The sequence below is a fragment of the Saccoglossus kowalevskii genome, chromosome 9 (assembly GCF_978046115.1).
Source record: "Saccoglossus kowalevskii chromosome 9, keSacKowa6.1, whole genome shotgun sequence".
Classification (NCBI taxonomy): domain Eukaryota; kingdom Metazoa; phylum Hemichordata; class Enteropneusta; family Harrimaniidae; genus Saccoglossus; species Saccoglossus kowalevskii.
This window is the reverse complement of record NC_140649.1, coordinates 36,114,938-36,138,082: the sequence shown is the minus strand read 5'-3', so window position 1 is coordinate 36,138,082 and position 23,145 is coordinate 36,114,938. Positions and strand designations below refer to the sequence as shown.

Genomic DNA, 23,145 nt, shown 5'->3' with positions numbered 1-23,145 from the left:
GTACCAGGTTTGCAACGTTTCCGAGCGAGACAGGCAACCTCGCTAGTGTCGCTACAAACAGTGAAGCAACTGAAACGCATGTATCTTCCAAAGGTGAAATTGATATGTTTGGCTCTCATAAAATGTTGAGTAATACAGTTTCAGGTGAAATGGCCTGCTTGATCAATATTTACCTTTGAAGAATATAATGCCTGTGCAACTATTTTGATATTATCTAAATTACTGAAAACTGTCAACGCCTGAAACCGTCATCATTTACACCGAGAATATATTTACTTACTTTATGATGCGTATCTGCTTATTCACCCCAAATGTGTAACATATACTGATTTACAAATACTAATTGGTTAAAGAAATGACTTAATTGAATACAAAGCAAATAGTGGCCATAGTACTGGTGAAATTATTGTATTTGTTGCATATTAGTCCGTCGTAGTACATTAATTTTGTATATATGACCTTGCATTGACTTTCACTACATTTTTCAACTATTCGATAACATGCGTTTATAGATGACTTACTGTAAACAACTGATCATACATCTGGGCTAAATTCTTTTAGTGGATGCACCATTGTGAGTCAATGTTGTACATACATCTATAGGTAGTACATAGAATACATATATATCGCGTTGAAGCTCAGTGTTACAAGCGAATTTACTACAAATAACACATTCACATCTGTACAGACTGGTTTAGCTTAAACAAGTACATGTATTTGTTGTGTATACGGAATAGATAAGGTACAAACAATTTCACTCCTTTGTATGCATGGCGCATATCCAGAAAATGAAAATGGAAAAATAACTCCTCGCAAAGCACGACGGTACAGCCATTCGCTAGAAGAATTTGATGAGCGTATAGTGACAGAGAAAAAAACGCAAATTCCCGTTAAACGCTGACACGAAAATGAGGTTTTGAAGAGTTAAATAAATTCCACATTTTTGTGGCGATAAAATCACTTAATATTGGCGCCAAAATTCTCCGTAGCAATTTGGGCTGCTATATTTTTTATCTGAATTCTGCTTTCGTTCAATCGACGAATAAAGGATAATCGATAAAATACTAGTAACTCTCACACGTGCTTGTCCGTTTCCCGTTCCTCGGAATACAAATGTCTTTGTATTCAAGCACCTGAACGGAGAACGCAGACGTGATGTTCCACTTCCTGTCATATTCTACTCTCCGTATTCTCCTCTCATGGGCATTAAATACATTATATAGCACTTGAAATAACAAGGGCTAGGAGCGAACACGTCGATTTATCAAGTGAATAAAGAACAAAAATAGTCAATTTCCCGATATTTCCCAGAATGCATCATGGTCACACGAGAGTCATGAGCAAGATAAATGAAGATTGGAACTTTATTTCAATCACTCGATTTGGATGGCTATAGTGTATAAATAATATAGAAAAAAATTCGTAACTCATTTCAAATACCATTTACCATTTATTTATTTATTTATTTATTTATTTATTTATTTATTTATTTATTTATTTATTTATTTATTTATTTATTTATTTATTTATTTATTTATTTATTTATTTATTTATCTATTTATTTATCTATTTGTTCGAATGGAATGAGGTATGTTTGACACTAATAGGCAGTTTACGTTTACTATTTCAACGTGTATCAGTCGTTAATATTTAACCATCTAATCAAATGTTCGGCATGATCACTCTCAGTTTGCGGCACTCTTTTCATCAAACGGCAAAGCTGCATGATAAGCAATCAATCACCTGATATCCGTCGGAAATCTCAAACAACTAAGTATGCGCACAGGCTTTCGATCATTGAGACAAGCTCGATGAACGAATTCAGTAATAAACCTCGAGGTTAAAGGTCAATATATGACGTGTGATCACCTGACTCATTTCGACCGCGGCACATTATTTACATGTAATATAAGGTTCACTAATACTTGGTGCTAGATCAAAGGATCGCAGTTTCGGTTTTTTTTTTTTTTTAGCTTTCTTTCTCCATCCGCAATATTTGTCATTCATTTCGAAGTAAATTGTTACGCGGAGTTCGTCTCGTTAATACAAACTGCGAGTGAGGTTGCCCATTCCGCTAATGATGTACTTCAATAATACAATAGCATCATTTTGCGATTACAAATGGCGTAACTGAGGCGAAGCAGCCACAGTAGTTGTGCATCTCACCGTGCAGGTCCAAACACGCATGGAGGCCTTTCTGAGTCACAGCATGTATCTAAAATTTAGTTTGTCGTTTTGCAAGCTAGCATGACAGAGTATCATACAACCGGATGGTCATAGACATACGGACAGTATTCACAATATTTAATTTAATTATACAGTGGCATCATATACACTCCAAGTAATAAATCACTAAAATCACCCGAGGTCGCTACGTCTGTTCTTCAGTTACGATCGCTCGGTATATTTGGACGACCATTTTTAACGTATCCACATGAAATGCAATGGACATCTAATTACAACCACATAAGTGTCAAGCAACAATATGACTAGAGAGACGTAATAAATTTTCAATGTATAACACGAGCTGAATAATTGAGTTGAGTCGAGGACAAGGGCATGTGAACAGCTAGTCGCTGAATAAAAACCATTCGCTACTGAAAGACAACTATCCAATAAACTTCTTTCATTAGAAAAAAACACGCTTTATAAAATTCTACAAGGACGAATGACTCGAATAGGTGATGTTTCCACTTATCTTTCTCGTATCATAGCACACGCAAGACGGAAACTGTGCCACGCGACTTCGTTATTCGCTGACGAATCGTAGTTTAGTGCATAGTACCTGCTACAGCTTGTAATCCCGATATTCCAAGCTTCCGTATAATCTTCTTCACAAATACAATGGAATTTATTTCAATGTCAGATGCATCTAATTTGCTTTATTCAGTTTATCACACCGGCAAACTGTTGTGTTTTTTTTTTAATCATAATTTCAGTGAGTATGGTTCGTGAAGCCGGTTGAAATCGATAAAAGACAAAGGTCATTTGAGGATGTAAAATCAAAATCTCGCCTAATTCTTTCTTTGCCCTTGAGAAATCTACCTTCTTAACTTCAGTGATAGATGGAATTGCGAGGCGGTCTAATGCCATCGTCGATCGATACGCTAGTTGCCTTATGATCACGGCTTATGTCCATGCCCATATCGATGAAAACGCATGTAACTACAAATGTTGTTTCCCGTATTATTCGAAAACAATACCAATGTATAGAAAAGCTATCGAGAACCTAAAACTGCACATACAAACGAGTATTCGAAGATACACTCTAACGATTTTATTCAACCGATGGAATAGTATGCATTATGTATGAATGTTTTTCTTCCTAATGAGGTTTGATTGACAGGCTGTGTCATATGTCATAACTGGGTCATATCACCAATGTAAAAAGTGAAATAGAGTTAAATGCAGAACACGGGTCCACGTCTAGTAGTAATAAAAATACCAATTGCAAATTGGCGCAAAGTAGATCGTTTCAGCTTCTCGATAATAAGGATACGAACAGTAGACCACACGTTTATGTTCATCTGAAAATACAGGTCTACAAAGCCTCCTATGCGACCAAGGGGAACGTTTAAAATGCGACACCATTTATTTGATAATGGCATTATCATACTCATAGGTCAACGTCAACATTAAGACTGTATATAGAGCTGTATATGATTTATATTATAAGGTATCCTCGACAACCCTAGCATGCCAAATTTCATCCATTTGTTCACTGATCACACCATGTTAATCTCATTTAAAATTCTTTTTTGCTGTAACTTCCAAATAAGAAATAGAGATAATATTTCCTTATGAATATAAACAATTCATCGAACACGTGAATAAAACCACTTGACACATTGTCTCTTTCAATACAGCGGATTACACCGTTTTGCTGGTGTGAGGTTTCGGCTCCGCCGGAACAGGAAATACAGCCTGTATATTCCGGAAATGTGTTAATGTCACCTTTCATCCGCGAATGACTGTGTGAAAATTCTGCATACTATTTCTTCCTACGAGGAGAGAGTCGTGGGGATTGTACTAGTCAGCTATGGCGTTTCAGGATTTTGATGTATAAAACAAAACTTCAGCAAAACTACTCATATATTCATAGATAATTTGGGTGTTCCATGCGCAAATATTCCGAAATAAGCATCAAACCATGAAATACCGAAGCCTTTCATCAATTTACAAGCAATACATGACTTACGGTTAATTAATCCGCAATTCACACTTTTTTTTATAACAATAAATAAGATTTTGTCGAGTTGACCGCATAATCTGTTCTATGCATTCAACTCTGAATTGATAAAAACGTGTTTGCGAGGGCGGATTTTGACAAGTGAGTTATCGACAATTTGTGAATAGAATATGTACATTTAGTCTGCGAAAATGTCAATTGGTGAAATCGGAGACCATCGATCGCACCATCTCAATGCCTTATCCCGGGAGTAATACTGAGACGCAATTACAATAAGAATTAAAGTGGCATCATATCTGAGCTCTACATGGTAACGAGCTGTTTCGTATGCATATATTAAACTTAATTTTTGTCAGATGACCATTCGACAATTTCCACTATGCCAAGACAACGACAAGCTATTACAACAATATATTTATATTAAATCGTCGTCTACACAGTTATGATAGGTGAAGCATGTGAATATATCGAAGACTGGCTTATGACAAAATATACAATGTTTCCCTTCACAAAAAACAAAACAAACAATTCTTGTAAGTGTCTCTGTTGAGAAAATATGAATGATTTTTACCCCCCAAAAATGAAGAAAAAACACTAGTTACATTTTTATAACTTACCACCAAATCCAATATTTTTGATTGAAAGTCGGTTGGCATGTTTAATTATACATTTGAACTCATTTCGTGTCGTGAGTTCTTGTATAGTACACATGCTGCGAATATAATTGGTGCATGTACGGAGGCAGGTTTGTCATGACATGTTGTTTTATCCAGGTGTATATTTTTAATTGCTTGCTAACACGCATTGTATGCATACAATTGTACGTTTATAGTAAAGAAACTGTGTTGAAATGTTTAATTTATTTGTGCTTTATACGTTTTACACTGACTGTTTCTTAATCACTGACGAAGGTATGTGGTGCGCGAAACACAAGAACATTGGATAATTGCAACGGTGGCTTATTTGCAAAAGAGTACATTGTATGACGTCAAACTGTCGCAGATAACGTTCTCTTATTGGCTAGGTTTTTAAACGCGTGTTTTTTATCTGACGTCACCGCAAGGGTTCAAATTTAATCGTCTACATTTGTTATACAGAATAAAAATTAACTAAATTTTATTTTACTGATCATTTATTTTGAATATGATTATCACGGAACACCTTGTCTGATTATACGCAAGTAAAACTGCAGGTACATATTTGCGATTGTTCCTCACCGGTGGAAAGATGTTTTTTTAATGTCGACTTACCACAAGGCAATGTCATGGCTGATTGATACGGTTCACTTCAAAGACCATATTCGCTTGCCAGATTAGGGAGAACACGGTTACTAATATTAAAAGTTCAAACGTTGCACGCCTCTGAAGAATTCCATGTGACCCCTTTTAAGCACTTGACGATACGGGCTTTTGTTTCATTTCATGTCTTGATCTAGGATGCGGTATTCACTGCGTTTAACCTGTCCTGTCAGCTTTAATTTGAACCAGCAAACATGTTAAGGAATATATCGTGTGTATTTTTGGCAAGTTCAGAGTTCGTCTCTAGGGGTAATGTGAATAAGTAATTTAATTTATCAAAACGTTTTTCAGAAAACACAACTGCCATGTGCCACACAACCGAGAAAAGAAAACAAAACAAATGTCACTATAATTATATATATAATTGTGAAATATATTTGCAAGTGAAAACCTTTCTGCAAAAAAATGATTATGGTGACTGTTTGTTTCTGCGTATTCTGACTGCGAGGGACTACCAGTCTCACCATGATGCAAATATTTCATATAAGTAGAATGTTGACCCCATGAGAAGCAAACTGTATATGGGGGGTGACATACAATTATAATGGCTTTCTATTCAAAAATACAAGAGAATGAACGGATGTATTCTAGTATTTATGTTATTCACAGACAAAAGACGAACAAACGAAATACAATATGAACATATGTTGAGTAGGACACATCAGAACACAATGGACCGAACATTGTTACTAGACGTGTTCATGTGTTCATGACTTGTGTTCATGTGTTCATGTGCTTCGCAACAAAATACATACATGCAGCAAACAAATGATAGACGCGTCCACGATATTCCATGAACAAGTAATTAAAATAATTAAAGTGCTTGCTTTTAACTGGAGGAATTCTGAGGTCGGAAATGACATTATGACCTCTGCCCTTTGTTGACAGAGTTATCGAATGTCTTGGAATATGAGATGCGGGCGATAATTAGGGTTACCGGGTATATAACTTAGAAGACTATTGATCGGTTTTTGCAGCTGTGTTCTGCTATGTACTCATTCTTTCCTGTCAGAATATTGATTTGGCACTCGCCAGCCAACTCGTGCATTTACCGCACTGTTCCTTCTATCTAGCATTAAGTTGCAAAATTACCGCTGACATTTCCCCATTTGCCGAGGACGAATTGTATTGTGCCACACAATGCGAGATCAAAAAGGTAAAATTATGTGCTTTATAAAGCTGTCAACGAGAGAGTCCATCACTCATACAGTAATGTATGAGGTTACCCTTCATGCATTCACAGCCGTAAAGGGGAAATGATTCCAATTTGTGGCAATAGTTCGGTTTATGCTGAGATACAATATAGGTATATTTGATAATCACCTCATCTCGCAGTAGGTGATTTCGTGTTAATGTCTGGAAAGAAAATTAAAAAAACGCGAATATAAAAAAACGACATAAACATGGGCCAGGGTAATGGAGTATTAAGGTTCTGTGAAGGAGATTACACAATTTTACAATGCATGATACGGCTGTGCGTAAGTATGAGTTACCCAACAAAAGCAGTAATTGTCTAAAGTGGGCTGTTGCCAGGTTCTGCAGCTAACTAAAGATTGTTTTTCCTCGTGAAAGACCCGAAATATCAATATATTATTTTTTTAAATATCCACTCATCCAATCAGATAGAATGAGTGTTAAATTTGTTTGATTACTTTACATACATATCTCGTATGGTTTATGTATGTCGGCACGATGTAACGGGAATGTACGTATATAATTCGAACTAAAAAATCACAGCGAATATCAGAAAATGTCTACTTAGTTTTACGAAATGCTGTTGGTTAGAGGTGGCTCGCGTTCCGTCTGTGTAACCTGGAGGCGACTGACTGTGCGTACATGTTCTGAATGAAAGTAGCGACACACATGGAATTGCTATTCGATAACATCGCTGACATCTGTATGATTTGAGTTCGACCAAGCAGTGTGGTTTGACGTGTGCAACACGTAAAGGCCTGCAATTACAGAGAAATGCTGCTAACCAATGAGAGCGATCTCGATCTAATTCAAGTACACCGCATCTGTAAATGTCTGCACCTAGAAGTCGACTCCATCTTGTTCTACTCGTAGTGTCGCATTACCATTTCCTGCGTTAAGATCGCACGTAGCTTACCATGACTCTCGCAATGTGAATATGTTTTATGTGTTTAAAACAGACATATAATCAGTGATAACGTCTGGATGGACTGTTAGTTTGTTCAGTCGAAATAGAATAACAAGTAATTGTAGGTTACTAATTTTAACATTAGTCGCATATATCAATATTTTGGTGAGTTAATTTGTTTAATAAGGGGAATAAATAATTTTCTGTCGATATAAAGGTAGAATTTATTGTGTCAGTGTGTGTGTGTGTGTTTACACAAAAAATTTAAATGTGGAAAAAATTATTTGTAAATAATGCAGATGGCATAAAGTGGAAAAGGAAACAACTTTTTAAAGTATGTCAACAAGGAACGCAAGATGAAATGATTACTTTCATATCACGCTAAAGTTGCAATAATAGGGGAATGGAACTGACAATGAAAACATTTAATATTAAATTTGAGAGATAACATCTTGCCTATGTTGTTCTCGACATCCCGATCTGAATCACTTCACTCAGGCGGAAAGGGAATGATTGGTTTTCTGAGCTTTCGCCAAGACTACACTTTGGGATGAGTACATTGTAATCTCAAATGCGGTGGATGTAAAACAGATATATCTATATGTATATCTTTGAACTGAGCAAAATATAATATGTGATCAATTAACTACGAATGCTTAATCATATTGCATCTGATGCAATACAAAAAAGGTGCGATGCTTTTTTTTAATTATTTTAAACAATCCTAATCGGTGCAGATTGAATGTTTTATATTTTATATTTTATATTTCACGGTTACCATGGCAACAGGTTAATTGACATTAAGCTATGTATGCACAATAATGTACATCAGTCACTCGCCTGTTAATCACTTCTTTTAGCCAACATCAACACAGTCACAAAACACATCAAATAATTTCCTGCAGTTAGTTGTACACAATATCAGATCCTGTTTGTTACCAATTTACTCCAGTGTGTTATCGTAAAAGTAGCACAAATTAAATCAAATTAAATTAGATACAAGAGATGCTTTATTCTACTGTTATTTTCATGTTGATCCCTTTATTCAGAGGGCTTGTGATGCAGACAAGTCTCTGGCGAAACCGACGACTTTCTTAAGTCACGGTAAGCTGCTCTGTACTCGAAAGTCTGGCTTTCAATTTTCGTCACACGGCGTTCAACAAACTGTCCTCACTATTGCATTCAAGAAGGATTACCGTGTGGCATGCGTGACGATATAATTTATTCATGGCGATTAATATTCCGGCTTTAAAGCCTTACATCAGAATGGAAAATGTAATTCATTCATTCAATGATATTGTTAATGAGATGGTGTGTTTTTTCTCGTACAAGTTAATCGAAGTCATACGTTATGAAGTTGCATGCGATGACACATGCTGTGTGTACATATATGCCATAATGTGGACAAGGATAAAGATGTGCTCTCTCTTTACTCCATGTTCTATCGTGTATACTACCCATGAAAGGTTACCGTGTCACAGCTGCGACGAGTGCCTATAATACAACAGCATACAGCTTTTTCAAATACCACGATAGTATGGTTTGAATATTGTAAGACTTCTCTTGTCAGAGATCATTCATTCTATGCATGTGCTCAATTGTGTAGGTATATAATTATTTCCTATATTAGACATTGAATGCGCGTACAACAAAGGGAATCCTGTTCAATCTGTTTTTTTAATAACACAAAATAATATTAAACGCAGATTTATTCGTTCCGTAAATCGCTGTTACCTGGTGTATTAACCCATCCATATCATGATTATTCGCTATTTGCAGATTCATGGCAAATGTTACATTATTTAGATGTTTTAGCATATAGATGTGGTCTGACAGTGCGCCCTGTACTCCTCATAGACAACACAGCAGATATTATCAGTTATAAAACATGGCTTTTAAAATGCGATTTTCATTAACCAGGAAATTGGATCGTTTGAAATATTAAATCGCCCCCACAGTTAGACGATATATGAGTATTTTTGCGGTTTAGTACATTGGCGGGGGTTATTTTTAAATGTCTACAGGGCGTGGTGTGTGTGTGTTTGAATAACCTCCATCGAAAAAAATGCCCAGTATTATGAAAGTGCATTTATCAGTGGAAAATAAACTATCGCGTCTACAGTGCACGATCTTCTTTGACATAAGACGTGCAATACGCCGTGTATACGAATTACCACTCGAAGTGACAAGAGAATTCTTATCCATTCCTGCAGGGGTAAACTCACATTTGCATTCAAAATGACAGCATGTGAAACTCTAAAGCCTGCAGGGGACAGTGACGGGAGAATAGGGGGAACAATACGTGGCCTCGAATCAGTATATCATTTGCCTTGCTGGCAATGATTACTGCATTGGCTATGTATATATCGGCATATCATGATCGTCGACTGACAAATTCATGATTTATATGACCACGTTAATAGTATAGGTATGTCCCAGATAATTCAATTACCATTTGGATGTGGCCACAGGGGATCAACTCTTCAATCAGCTCAACGCAAATACTTCATAAATAAGTGCGCCCAATCCATTATATATTTCAGACGAAGATATGACGAGAGGGACGCATTCACTAAATATTGAACATCGCGTTGGATAAAAAAAAGTTCAAATCGAAGTTCGATGAAGCACCCCCTCCCCCCTCTCCCATATCCCAACAAATGAATTTAAAAATGTTTCAGCTAATCTGGTAAATGGCGTAAGTCGAGAACAAAGTCTAGCCTTATATATACTGTTACTGTCTATTAAATATGTCTAGAAAGACCGTAATCATCGACTGAGATTTAATCAAGCAAAGGCTAAAGACATTACGGCTCTATCATGGAAGATCATATAGCAGACACAGACGTTGGTGAAATGGACATGATGGCGGTGACTGACTGTGAAAGGTAAGCCACAATGATGTAATACGCAGTGCGATATGAGCGCGATTCTATTTTTACTTGTTGGCAAAGCTATTTTAAATTATGCGAATCAAAGTTAATTCCGGGGCTAATTTGAGATATGCGTTCCATGCGCAATTTAATTAAATGTTCTGGTCCCATTCCGAAAATGTAGAGAAAAACACTAAAGTGACCAGAGTAAATGCAATATTACAAACGCAATGTTTGGTGCGTTACCAAGGAAACCCTTCAGAATGCCAGCCATTTTCAATTTCGCGTCAATTAGGTCACCTTTAATGACTGGCCCCACAGTTCTTATTATATATGATATTATTTCGGTTTGTGTTTTAAACTGAAGCAGGCATGTGGAATTGTCAAATCTTCATGCGTGACGCACACTAACCGGGGGGAGTTCATTGGTTCGGAAATAACTTTCAAAATGGCATTTCCAAAATAATGCAAGAGAGAAATCTTTTTGTCGTTTTCTAAATAGCTGTTTCAAGGATTCGATGCATTGGTATGCTTTGTATGTCCCCCTTCAGCTATATGCAGATATTATCCAGATGTAAATCCGACCCTTCAGTTGATGTGACTGACAGACAGACACACAATCTACGTACGTATTCGAGTGAATGGCAATGTTTTTCCTGCCGCGCTCTTCACTGTTAATGCCACTATTCAAGCCGCCCGGGAAACGCCAATCATGCATTCATAACTAAAACGACAATTTCACAAGTTAAAATGAAACTCTAATGGTTTTCGTAACGCTCATTTATTTACAGAAAATTGGCAGGACAACACTGTCGGTACATTAGGGCAAGCACTGGCGATTGTTGGAGTGCAACGGGTATGATTTAGGAAATGTTGTTATCGTTAATGGCGTAGATTTTCCTGACACGAGTTTGCGCAAAAACATTCACATCGTTTGTGTTGTGGTGTGATTTTTTATGATAGTACAATTACTCGCCAACTGTTGCCATGCCAACCTATACAGAAAACGCTCTATAATTATGAGCATTGCCTGTTTACTCAATATTCCCCGAATTTAAAACTATCGAGGAACACCGAACACGAAGGGGAAAACATCACCACCGTATATTAACAGAATAAGCGTAATATCACATAGTGTTTCTCCGTTTCTCCGTTTGAATGTATCTGCATTCTCCATATGACACACCTCGTTTGAGAGGGATCCCTCTTCTTATGTTTATTGAAATATGTGATCTTTCCAAATCCTATATTCTATTGGCTGAACGTCAATCAGGATTTGATAGATATCCCATTGACGACTTCTACCTGCTTAATTTATGTATTTACTGTTTGATTGAATTTCTGGTGGAGGTACAGATGACGTGGGAATCCCTGTATATGATTGATTACTATACTGTAACACTCTTCTGTATTACGTCACCGTGTTTTATAGCACACAGCTGATGGCTAATGACATTTGTCCTTTCTGTGAGACTCATACTCAATCAGTTACGATTAAACGAACCTCCTAATGGCACATGCTGTTATGTACAAGCAGCAGTGAGCCACAGACAAGCAAATCATTGTCAATATGAACTCCTTTGCCCCGTAGCAATATGTTAATCTCTATATTGTATTCATTGTTATGCTAAATTGGTCCTATTGTTTATCCAAATTTTAACAGTTGGGAACCCCTCTATAATGCCCTGGGTAGAACCGTGATATAGTTTCTACTAGACAAACAATACAAAAATACAGCCTTCACAACAAATATTACGTAATAACTGGTGTCGTAAAAAGTAAGGATCTGTTGGATGGAGAAATAGAACGGATATCACACGGCCACGAATTGGAGATGCTATTTAACCTATGCATCTCTTTCATGGCTTTTAAATCCATCAAAACAACAAATTGTGTGCGAACATCCGAGACGTCCTATTTAATTTGCATAGCTCTTATCTCATACTAGAACGTGATTACTTGAACACAGTTTATTGACAGTTCATCGCCATCGATGAATCTTAGACGATTTTGTTTAGACAAATTCCGTACACTTTCGAGTTCTGGCTGGGAAATTAGAAACAAAACGACTCGGAGTACCGCAACTATAACACGAAAACTCGACTGGATGAAACTAAACGGTATATAAAGGTAACATTAATATAATTTATATTTAAAACAGTTACTCGGAATGAATTATTGCCAAGTCAAATGGTTCACGTGGAGACATCTTTGGATATGACGTCATAATTTCAATTGCGTGTGTTGACCAATCAGATCATCGATTGAGCAGTTTCACATGGAAGTGACGATAATATAATATTGTATTCATTAATAGAGTTTAGTAAGTTTCACGAGTAATGTTACACATGTTTGATAAATATGATATTACACATTCACGAATTTTGATATTTCCATTTTTTTGCCAGTAAAAGCTAACATCAAAATCGTTAGTTGTGTAACGCCTCTTAGCGCGTTATAATCATTTGCATATAGCAACGTCAGCAATGTGTTTACAGTGGTTGAGACATATTGGCAATATTTTAACTAAATTGTGGACCATTTCTATCAACGGCCATTTCTACCAACGTTTATAAATGAAAACTTTCGTGCGTTGGCACTGTCAGGTTGGAAGAATTAGAAACGGTGAAATCCGCAAATGCGTTTCAAAACGAGAACGCATGTTGGTGAATGCAACAAATTTTCGATATATAGCGAGAACATAAATAATTTCATATTTCACAATAACTCGACCAGTCACTAAACGAGTTATTTTTTGCTATTTTAGAAATTTCTAATTGCAAGTACCAATTAGATTTGCCATTCAGAAGGTGTAATATTTAAATAATAACACATGTTTGTGTGGCACTATCACGTACTGTTGCCTAGCGAAGGAATGGTGGCCATGGCCATGGTATTGGTGATGCTAGAGCCGAACGTACCACCACCTGACTACACCTTCTATCTACACGTTCTAACTACACCTTCTGGGCATTCACAAGCTCTGTGTAGAACGCGCCGCAGCGACTCAGATGCGACGTCTCAGTGGCGGCTTCGCCGTACATATTTGCTTCATATAAAGAATATCCTTAACATCAAATTATTCATAACATCATAATTATCCAATGAAAGCAAATTATTTATATATAGAAGTGTTCGGGACAAAACAACTTGCAATAATACTAATAGTGGTGTGCCAATCGCCGTAACTTTCAAGTTTCCTTCCCAACATCGCTGTGAATCTGACGCGTATGAAGAAGCTAAACATTCAATTCTTGAGCATATACATATCCTATGCAACGCCAGATTCTGTAATATCTCAAATTGGTAAGTCCTTTGAACCCCGAACTACTTGTATTTCTACTGATTTAGATATGGGGTCAGTTGGGTCAGATATACAATCATTTTAATTAAACAATATTCAAATTGTATACATAACGTATTTTTTACGGTTGTAATATTATCGATATTATTATTTGTAATATTTTAGAAACATGTAAATAGGCGTTGTTGCCTATTGGTTATTTTTAAAATAAATAAAGCCCTGCGTCAACATTATTTGCCTAACTCGACTCAAAAAAAGAGTGAAGTACTAGTAAATAATGCACGGTGTGTATTTGAAGCAATGCTCAAGAACAAGACTTCTACTTTACATAAACATATGTATCTTGTAATTTGTCAACCATTTCCGATGAACAGCGCGTGTTTACACTATCCCCTAGCTAGAAGACATAATTGCTGTATTAACTAGTTATGGCATGCATATTTGTTTTCATTATATATGTTTCACTTAACGATGGGGCAAATGCGTTCACATATCCGTAGGCATTCATTGAAATGTAAATAAAATAATATAATGCATTGCTGCAACTACAATCACATTTGACCAGTGCGATTCATTGCTTTAAAATAAATATGTGGGGTCCAAACGAAAATTGCAGAAACATATACTTGCCGGCGATCGATCCAAAGTATTTGGAATGTCCGCTCTTGGAAGAAATACACAGAATATATTATTTCTAGTGTTGGATAAATAAATAGTTTCAGTCGGTTTCCTTATTAGGACAATTACACTTCAATGGTTAATAACACGGGGATTTACACGATAATTAACGAATTGAAATGTAATTTTACAATTAGCATCGTTTAGATTGTCATCTCTAATCTCTGTGTTTTCGTGAATATCTTTCATTCAGGAATTTTCTAGAATATAATTTAAACCCAATGCAAGCAGTTCTCGTTTAAAATCAATTTTGAATAATATACCCATTATAGGACGACAATACTCCCAGGAAATACCCGGATGTGTGACCTTTAGGGCCAATGTTCGGGACGTGCGGATGGGATTGCATTTAGAAATGAACTTGGATGGTGCCAATGTCATTCCAAATAACGCAATTCCACTGTATGATTGTTTTCTCACATTTGGTAGTTTGAAATGAAGATCGACAATCCTGAAATACAAAGGCGTTAAATAGGGGAGCGATGATGTTACTTGTCATTCAAGAGTCAGATAGCATTTCTAAGTGCTGTTTGTCGTTCGGGTCCAACTGTGCGCGGTGTTTTAAAGCAAATTTTTGTCTTCTTCTTTTCGTTTCTCATTATCAGTAATGTAACTGAAAATCAATTTATGAAATGAAGTACTAGTACATCAAGCATATTATACGCATAATGCACGCGTGTACTTAGTAACGTGTAGTGTTAACGGTTAAGGTCGACCGCGTGGTGACGCAGTACGATCATGTGTGTTCGCCAATTATAAGTTTCGACAATAAATTATACTTCATAATAAACATATGCTGTCGAATGAGACCTTAACGTGTTCGGTTCCCATACACGCATTTAAATGAAGAATATTATTTTTATCCAGGATAGTTTTTTCATTCAATCATTCATTCTTTAATAGCTAAGTGGGTGATGGTAGACCACTCATAAGACAAGCCTTTTCCATTTCCCTTACATCGCTTCCCCAATTCCCAGTTGTAATCGGCATCCAATTTACAGCTCGTTCACGTTATTCAATTACCACCAACTATTTTTTTTATTCGGTCAGTATTTCAAAATCAATTTAAAACTTTAATGCGGACGAAGTCACTCAAATAATCGGTACACACAAGCATCGATATGTACAAGGTCTAATATTGTGTGGAGACACATAAATGACTAAATATTCCCAAATCCGTACCGGTCATTTTTGTGTGTATATGTCTATTTCTGGACTAATCGTGGCATGATAGAATGAATGTAGTCGTTTTCTGGTGGTATGTGTAAGCTTTTTATAGATAAAGTGTGGTGTCGTATTCAATGGTTGCCATTGCGTTAGGATATGTTGCCGACGAAATACGACATCGAAACCACGTGTGAACACGTGATCTTGTTTCAGTAAACGCCGCAAGACGGCCTTACGTCTGCCGGTCTGACCCAAATTCCGTGAATTTAATTTTCTATGCGCATTGGTGTATTCTAGTTAAAACTGACCGTCACTGATATTGTTTCCCAATATTAAAGACCAGTTTATGTACATAACATTACACCGCTGTGGCATATGTGCGCGTATGGTCATTACGCGGTGAACATACACTCACATAACAATAAGGACATCGGTACAACAAACTGTGGATCATCCAACTTATCAGTAGATTACCCAAAACATAAAAAAAGATTATCAATTGTGTAATTAAATCATTGTTTTGGGTCACGTGACATTCATGTTGGTGCAAAGGGCTTATTTAAATGAATAATAATTATGGAAGTCAGCCATTTCTACAAAAGTCCTGACATATGTTTTTAGCTTGAAATGTACATACTCTCAGACTGAATCTCATTGAGGAATTCAAAGTAAAATGCGCTACATGTTAAAGGGAGTATGTATCGTGTGAGATATTCACTTTAAGACAGCTGTCTTATCTCACTAACGATCTACCACTGTTTCTTCCACATTTTTCGCTAGTGACTGGCTCCGAGCTATGCATTCACCATCCCATTTACGTAATAATAGAGACAGTCGGATTTTAGATTTGCATATTTATAAACTATATCTAGTATCCATCAGTCGTCGTGTCAATGATGCGGTCCATGCTGATTTGTTTTTGTTTTTACGAAGATGGAAAGTGGTGAGCCAGGCATGCCGTAAAGGTGCATGCTGACGACATTTAAACCGGGTAATTTATTATATACCTACGATCAACGGCGACTTATCTTAACTTGTACTTTTGTAAATTGCATCAGTAATATGCGGCGTTGTAACCTTTTTTTTAGTTTAATTAATCATGTTTAAATAAAACGTGTTGTCCGTGGACATAAAAGAGAAATGACGATTGATGCTCGCTCGCCTATGCTCGGAGACCAGCAAAAAAAATCATAATAACGGGAGTCAGCTGATTTAGTCATTCTCCGCATTGTCGCGTTTGCGCAGCTGTGGTACGGACCACGTTATATTATACTGTAGTAAGTATGTTGATGTTTCAAGGGGGATTTATCACTGACAAGAGATATATATACCTGTATATGCTATAATATTCGGCGAATCGGTCCGTGTTTACCGTGTTTTTGTTAATATCTGAATCGCGTGCCAAAATCAATACAATGGCCTCCATCTGGGAGACCCGTGTTGGATGTTCATGGTCAGTGTAATGTCGCTGCACGTAGTTTGTAGCTAAACAGCTACGTCCATATCATGTAGGTCGACATAATGTATAAATTGTAACCCGTTGTAACTCTCTTAAAACAGGTGCATTCTGAGATAGTACAGTTAAAATTACACATAATAAACACTTACCTTGTTCGAAAAGGAAAAAGAACGACTCCCGATACCGACAATCGGTGTAGATAAAAATTCCCCTACCATGGACAGGCTAAAAAGCGTAGTTTCCGTGGAGATTGCTAAAATGGCTGAGACATTCTTGGTTATCATTTCATCGCAAACAAGGGATAAGATATGGCCTGGATTGGAGCTAGCGCCGAGGATGACTGGTTCATCCAACTGCACTCCGGCAACGGAACCGTTCAGCTCTTCTATACTGCGGGTTAGCACTCCCGAATATCGAGATACATTCTCCTCGTCGAAGAGAGCTCCAATTTTAACGATGGACAAAGACGCCGAAACATTGGTTGCGATGGTAACGGGAAACGATAAAAATATCAAGAGAGAGAGGAGAAATCCATATAGCAAAGGGAAGCATCCAGCCAACATCATAGTATTCCAATTGTCGCTCGGTTTTTACATTGTGTCAGAAAGAAAAAAAACGTTGCAATGGCAAGCAGGTGTATCAAATAAGCGTTGCGTACGATGTCCAGGAGAAAAGGGTTGTATATAGAGCGACGCTAAAAATGTGTACGATCAAATCATCCATGGTTGTTTCAGTCCTGAAGAGCTTAGTCCTCTGCCAGTGATGCTGATGTGGTTGCCCTGACAGTCATTTTTCTTCAATATTAACATCGAGCACTGTTTGTTGTGTCCACCATATTCTCATCTTGCTAGGCATCAAGCTGAAAGACGAGATGCGGGGAAACGTGATCACAACCTTCGAATTATGCTAATCACATAGAAATGCTTTTACGCATAAGCTGCAAGGAGAACAAGACAAGCGGTATGAGCAAAGTCATACTGGTTTGGTCGGCAACAACTTGCCAGTGTATAAAATCGTGCGCGTAGAACACAGTGGATGGGCGAACGGCGCGTCGCTTTGCATACAATTACCACGAGTGCGGTATATACTGAACCTAGGGGGACCGCCCAGAATGCCTTATTTGGAGTCATGCTACTTATTATACATGCCAATTGCGCCTATTTTAAACTGATGCGTTGGTGATTCGGAGTACACTTCTATCGGTATGTTATTGTACTGTTTAAACATTAAGGAATTGAGAATCGAATCGAAATATATGATTAATTTAAAATGACGCAGACTGCATTCACACGCTGTAAGGCATACATACGCAATTCGATAACATGTTAGCTAATGAAATCCATCACTACTCGCGTGCTGCAAAATGTGCATCAACCCTCTTGACTTTTTGTTTTACACATTATTTATTGCTCATTGATTTAAATTGAACCAGGTAAACAAATTGTATTTTATTGGGTTTGGGGAGACCTCCATACAAGGCTTTTTAGTTATTTAAATAGCGAAATGCCATACCATAATTACCATGTGAATGAATCCGAATTAAGGGTGTAAACAGCCTGGGGGCGTTCGCCTGTATTTATATAATTTAACACAGTTTCGACGATAATATAATAGCATTGCCGCACAGACGACGAATATTCATGACTTTCGGCAGTGATGTGTCAAATGTCAACAGGGGCCCAGCGGTATATGCGATTGTACTTGGCTGAGCACTCCTTGCATTCGCTTATTTTTTTACAGTTGGCACGAATCAAAACATGCGAGTACTCGCTGCCAGTCACCATGTATTGAACGTTGCTAGTTAACTTTGCACTCCTGGCAATCGATGTGTGTTTCCAAGAGTCACTAGCGTGGCCCTTCACTCGGTGATAAACAGCCGTTGGAAAGTTCGTGTAAACTCCCAGAATGCAAGTAAATGTACTGCCTTCCGGACATTATGTCTAGATGAAACTAGTGGAGCTCTGTCATTGGCCGAGTATCACGTGACATTTTTTTAAAAAAGATGACGCTGCATGTAACCTGATTTTTTTTGAATGATTATAAAATAAATGCAAACGCTAGCAAGGTCATTAAAATGTGCTCATATCAGTTACGCGATTGAAGTGGATTCATTAGACATGCCGCTAACAAAGTAATCACCCAATGGATTACAAATTAACAGGCGCCATAGTAAGCGAGACAAACACACGCGCGAATGGGTGTTATTTTAAACGAGGTAATTTTGTTCACAGTGCCCCTGTGTCAAACGACCACGACGAGTCAGTATTAACACGAGCGTATCATTTACTCGAGAAAAACAAATGTTCGTTCCAGCCAACAGCTCTCCTCTCTTGTTATGTGTGATAAGCTGCATTGCCATAGCAATCGGTCATTTACCAATCAGCGTGTGAATGTGACGTCAGCCGATGGGAATTATTTTGTTTTGTCTCGTTTGTCAATTTATTTGCCACCAGACTGACACAAAAATGGTAATTTCAGCGAGGAATACCAATCATGACAGTATCGATCATTTGCCGTCCACGGTGCACCTACGACGTTTTTAAATGTTTCGCGAACAGTGCTGACATATCACCGCTTAATTTGGTTCACTGATCGGCAACATTGATATTTGTAATACGACTGAACGCCACAGCTGACGCGTTGAACGCCATTATTATGTTGTTATATATGAAATATAATGTAAAAATATATAACAAATTAAAATTGGAGTTTCACCAGGAAGCACAGCTGTCTGTCTGTCAGTCGTGGCAAATATCACAGTGAAATCGAAAAATTATGTTATGCTAGAATTGTCATTGCCATACGAACTGGTGTGAATATTGGAGAACGATGGGATGACGGAATATTGGGGAACAATGGGATGATGGGATATTGAAAAACGATGGCATATTGGGGAAGAATTGGATGACGCGATAGTTGGAGAACGATGGGATATTTGAAAAAAATGGGATTAGGGCATATTTGTGAAAAATGGGATGGTGAGATATTGGAGAAGAATGGGATGGTGGGCTATTAGAGAACAATGTGACGATGGATATTTGAGAACAATGGGATTAGGGCATATTTGTGAACAATGGGATAGTGGAATTTTGGAGAAGAATGGATTGGTGGGATATTAGAGAACAATGTGACGAAGGGATAGTGGAAAACAATGGGATGAGAGCCTATTGGTGAACAATGGGATGATGGGATATTGGAGAGAAAAATATCACGTTAGAATATTTGCTGCAAGGATAGAGCTTTTAGTGAATGAGTGAGCGAGCGAATAAGTGAGTTAGTGAGTTAGTTAGATTGTAATTTTGTTAGTTAGTTATACATCTACTAGTAATACATCAGAATAAACCCCGAATAGTACAGTCATTCCTCCTGTATTACAAATGTAATGAATCATTATTGGAAGAATGCTGAAAAAAAACCTTTGTGGCATTTAAAGTGTAGTTGCCTGAACAAAGCAAGTAAATGATTACTCCTGGTCTTTTAAAAGAATATATGTACGCTTTGTAAGTATCAGTAAGCTTACAGTTAGTCACCACAACTAATAAATAATAAGTAATAAGTCGCTCATGTCACATGACTTAACTTCATTTCGAGAAAAAACAAATCGTACAAAGCGACGTAAGGACGGGATTTATAATTGATGTGAAGGCAAAGGCATTTACATTCTCCATTCCCACAGGAGACTCATTATAATCGAGGCGAATAACTGACATGGGAAAATCAATAAAGATGATACCCATGATGAGAACTTAGATTTAGCAATCAATTTCATTGTCCGAATTCGGTCATAAAAGCTCTCTGGAAAGGAGATTTGATAATACAGACTAATTAAATGCTCGCATTGTGTGGTGAGCTGACTCGACGTTACTCGGATAGTAAGTAAAACGACGCTTTCAGGCGATATGCCCGTAAGATACAATTAAATGGAGCTGTATCTATGGCTGTGTGTACGTGGAAACGGAGTGACTGTGAAAATAGTGTACTGTCTCTAGTGGGGCGCAATATGCATTATACGATATCTAAATGAGTTTTTACACTGCCATTTTATATCGGTTGTGATTCCCCAGCTCCTGATTACCATGTAAATGAGAGACTGGACGCGTTTGAGATTCACTCCTGGACAAATACAATTCGAGAACAAAGGGGAACAAGCCTACTAAATGAGGTCATAGAGTCACTTGCGTCAGGTGGTACATTATATTAGTCACGTGGCTCGAAGATTAGTTCTTGCCACTACCCCGTTGCGACAATACTTTACAAAAACTTAAAAACAGTCAGCAGTATCGTCGTTTTTTTTGTTGATGTTGTCGTTGATGTTAACTAATCATAATATTAGTGCATTGGCATTTCAGTTAAAACGTCGTCATTACGTTTTATTTAAAGCATTGTCATATGTGTAGCCTGGCTTACGATGTAAAAGATCAGACCAACTGCTATTTCCATTAAATAGAAACGTCTTTCATGGCATGAATTAAAAGGATACCTATCGAACGTTTTAAACAAAGCATTGACTCTACCCTCCTGACACGGCGTGGTGTTCACGAACATTTGAAAACATCGGTACTATGAAGTACTTGCATATATGTTACTTAAATATACATATATTATAGTCAAAACAAGATGAACGGATTACCAATTCTTCCTATATCAGAATAGAACAAAGGGAAACAACGTCTTGCGCAATCCATGTCCAAATTAAATGAAGAATTCACAGAACTGACGCATGGGCAGAGTAGAGTAGAAACGACCAACAAAAAACAAACAAACAAACATACAAGCACATATACAATGCATGGTCATATCATTGAGAGAAACATATATGTACACTCTGTGGTTGTATAGTTTTTTCTGAATAATATAAGTTCTTTATCGAAATAAAGATTTGTTTGTATTCCATTCCGCCGAATCCTAAAATCAATTGAATAAAGATTTATTTGGGGGAAATGTTCATCATGTGATTCAGCCAACTCCTTTCGTCGTATTCAGTAATACTTACGCCAATAGTATACAATCATGTGGTTTGTGGCGTAAATTTTACGAAATAGGAGAGTTTTTTTACCTTTGACCTAACTTTTGAAAATAAATTTTGTCCAAGAATTTATTTCTAATTGCATGGTGATAAAAATTGGATTTAAAAGACCCGGCTAGTTTGTTCTAATTGATATATAAATGATGCAAAACCAAATACGCTGTTATAAATTGATTCAGACAACATATTTTCCATATCTTCCGGTCAATAACCCCAAAGCGTCAAGGAAGAATATGAAGTATTTGACCGTGCAGCTAAAATGTTTGTAACCCAGACAAGATTGTGTAGCTTGCGGGATGCCATACCACCACCAGAACCAGTCGGATACCATTTATCTTCATCAATTCTCAAGTTCACATACATTTGTTAACATAACTTCGCGACCATGTGCATTTAATTTTCTCTTGTTTGGTGTCATCGATATAACAATATACTTGTACAGGCGCAAGCATGGCTTGGCAAACTGACATATAGTGTATCCGTTATTGGAGTTTCCTGAGAACAGGGGGATATCTCCATGGTATGTTTTTATTACAATCTATTCCTGATATCACATTACACACAAGATAACATTCAATCCGATGATGGTGGTAATGCTTGGACAAAAACGACAATATAAGATTTAAATACTGGTGAATTGCTACTAAATTTAGTCAAGCTTGGCTATATTTTTGTTTTATTTTAGGGGGTATAAGTTTGTTAACAACCGTAGAAAACAACATTATTTTATAACATTGTATACAAATGTGCTCACGTCTGATTTTTCGGCATAGCGTGATGTTGACAAAATGCGCAACATTTGTAACAATCATAAACAATACAATAACAATAACAATAACTGAAAGTTGCGAGAAAGACAAATTTAACATTACAATAATCATGATTCACATACACTGTAATATAAAATAATGTTGCAAGACTTCTGACATTCTTATAGCAGAGGAAACTGTTTTATACTATTAATCAAATCAAATTCTACAAAGAATGCTATATGGGTGGCCACGAAGACCACTATAGCTCAGCCATTCTGCGCATAGTGGACATTCACAT

General features: G+C 37.1%; 1 protein-coding gene across 1 annotated transcript in view; it reads right to left on the bottom strand.

The window, feature by feature from the left end:
• Positions 1 to 17,632, bottom strand: part of LOC100373663 (glutamate receptor ionotropic, NMDA 3A-like) — a 46,596-nt gene extending 28,964 nt beyond the window's left edge. Inside the window, exon 1 of the mRNA XM_085504085.1 lies at positions 17,219 to 17,632. Coding sequence (XP_085360211.1) covers positions 17,219 to 17,632 — 414 coding nt within the window. The remainder of the gene's footprint in view (positions 1 to 17,218) is intronic.
• Positions 17,633 to 23,145: the final 5,513 nt, after the last annotated feature.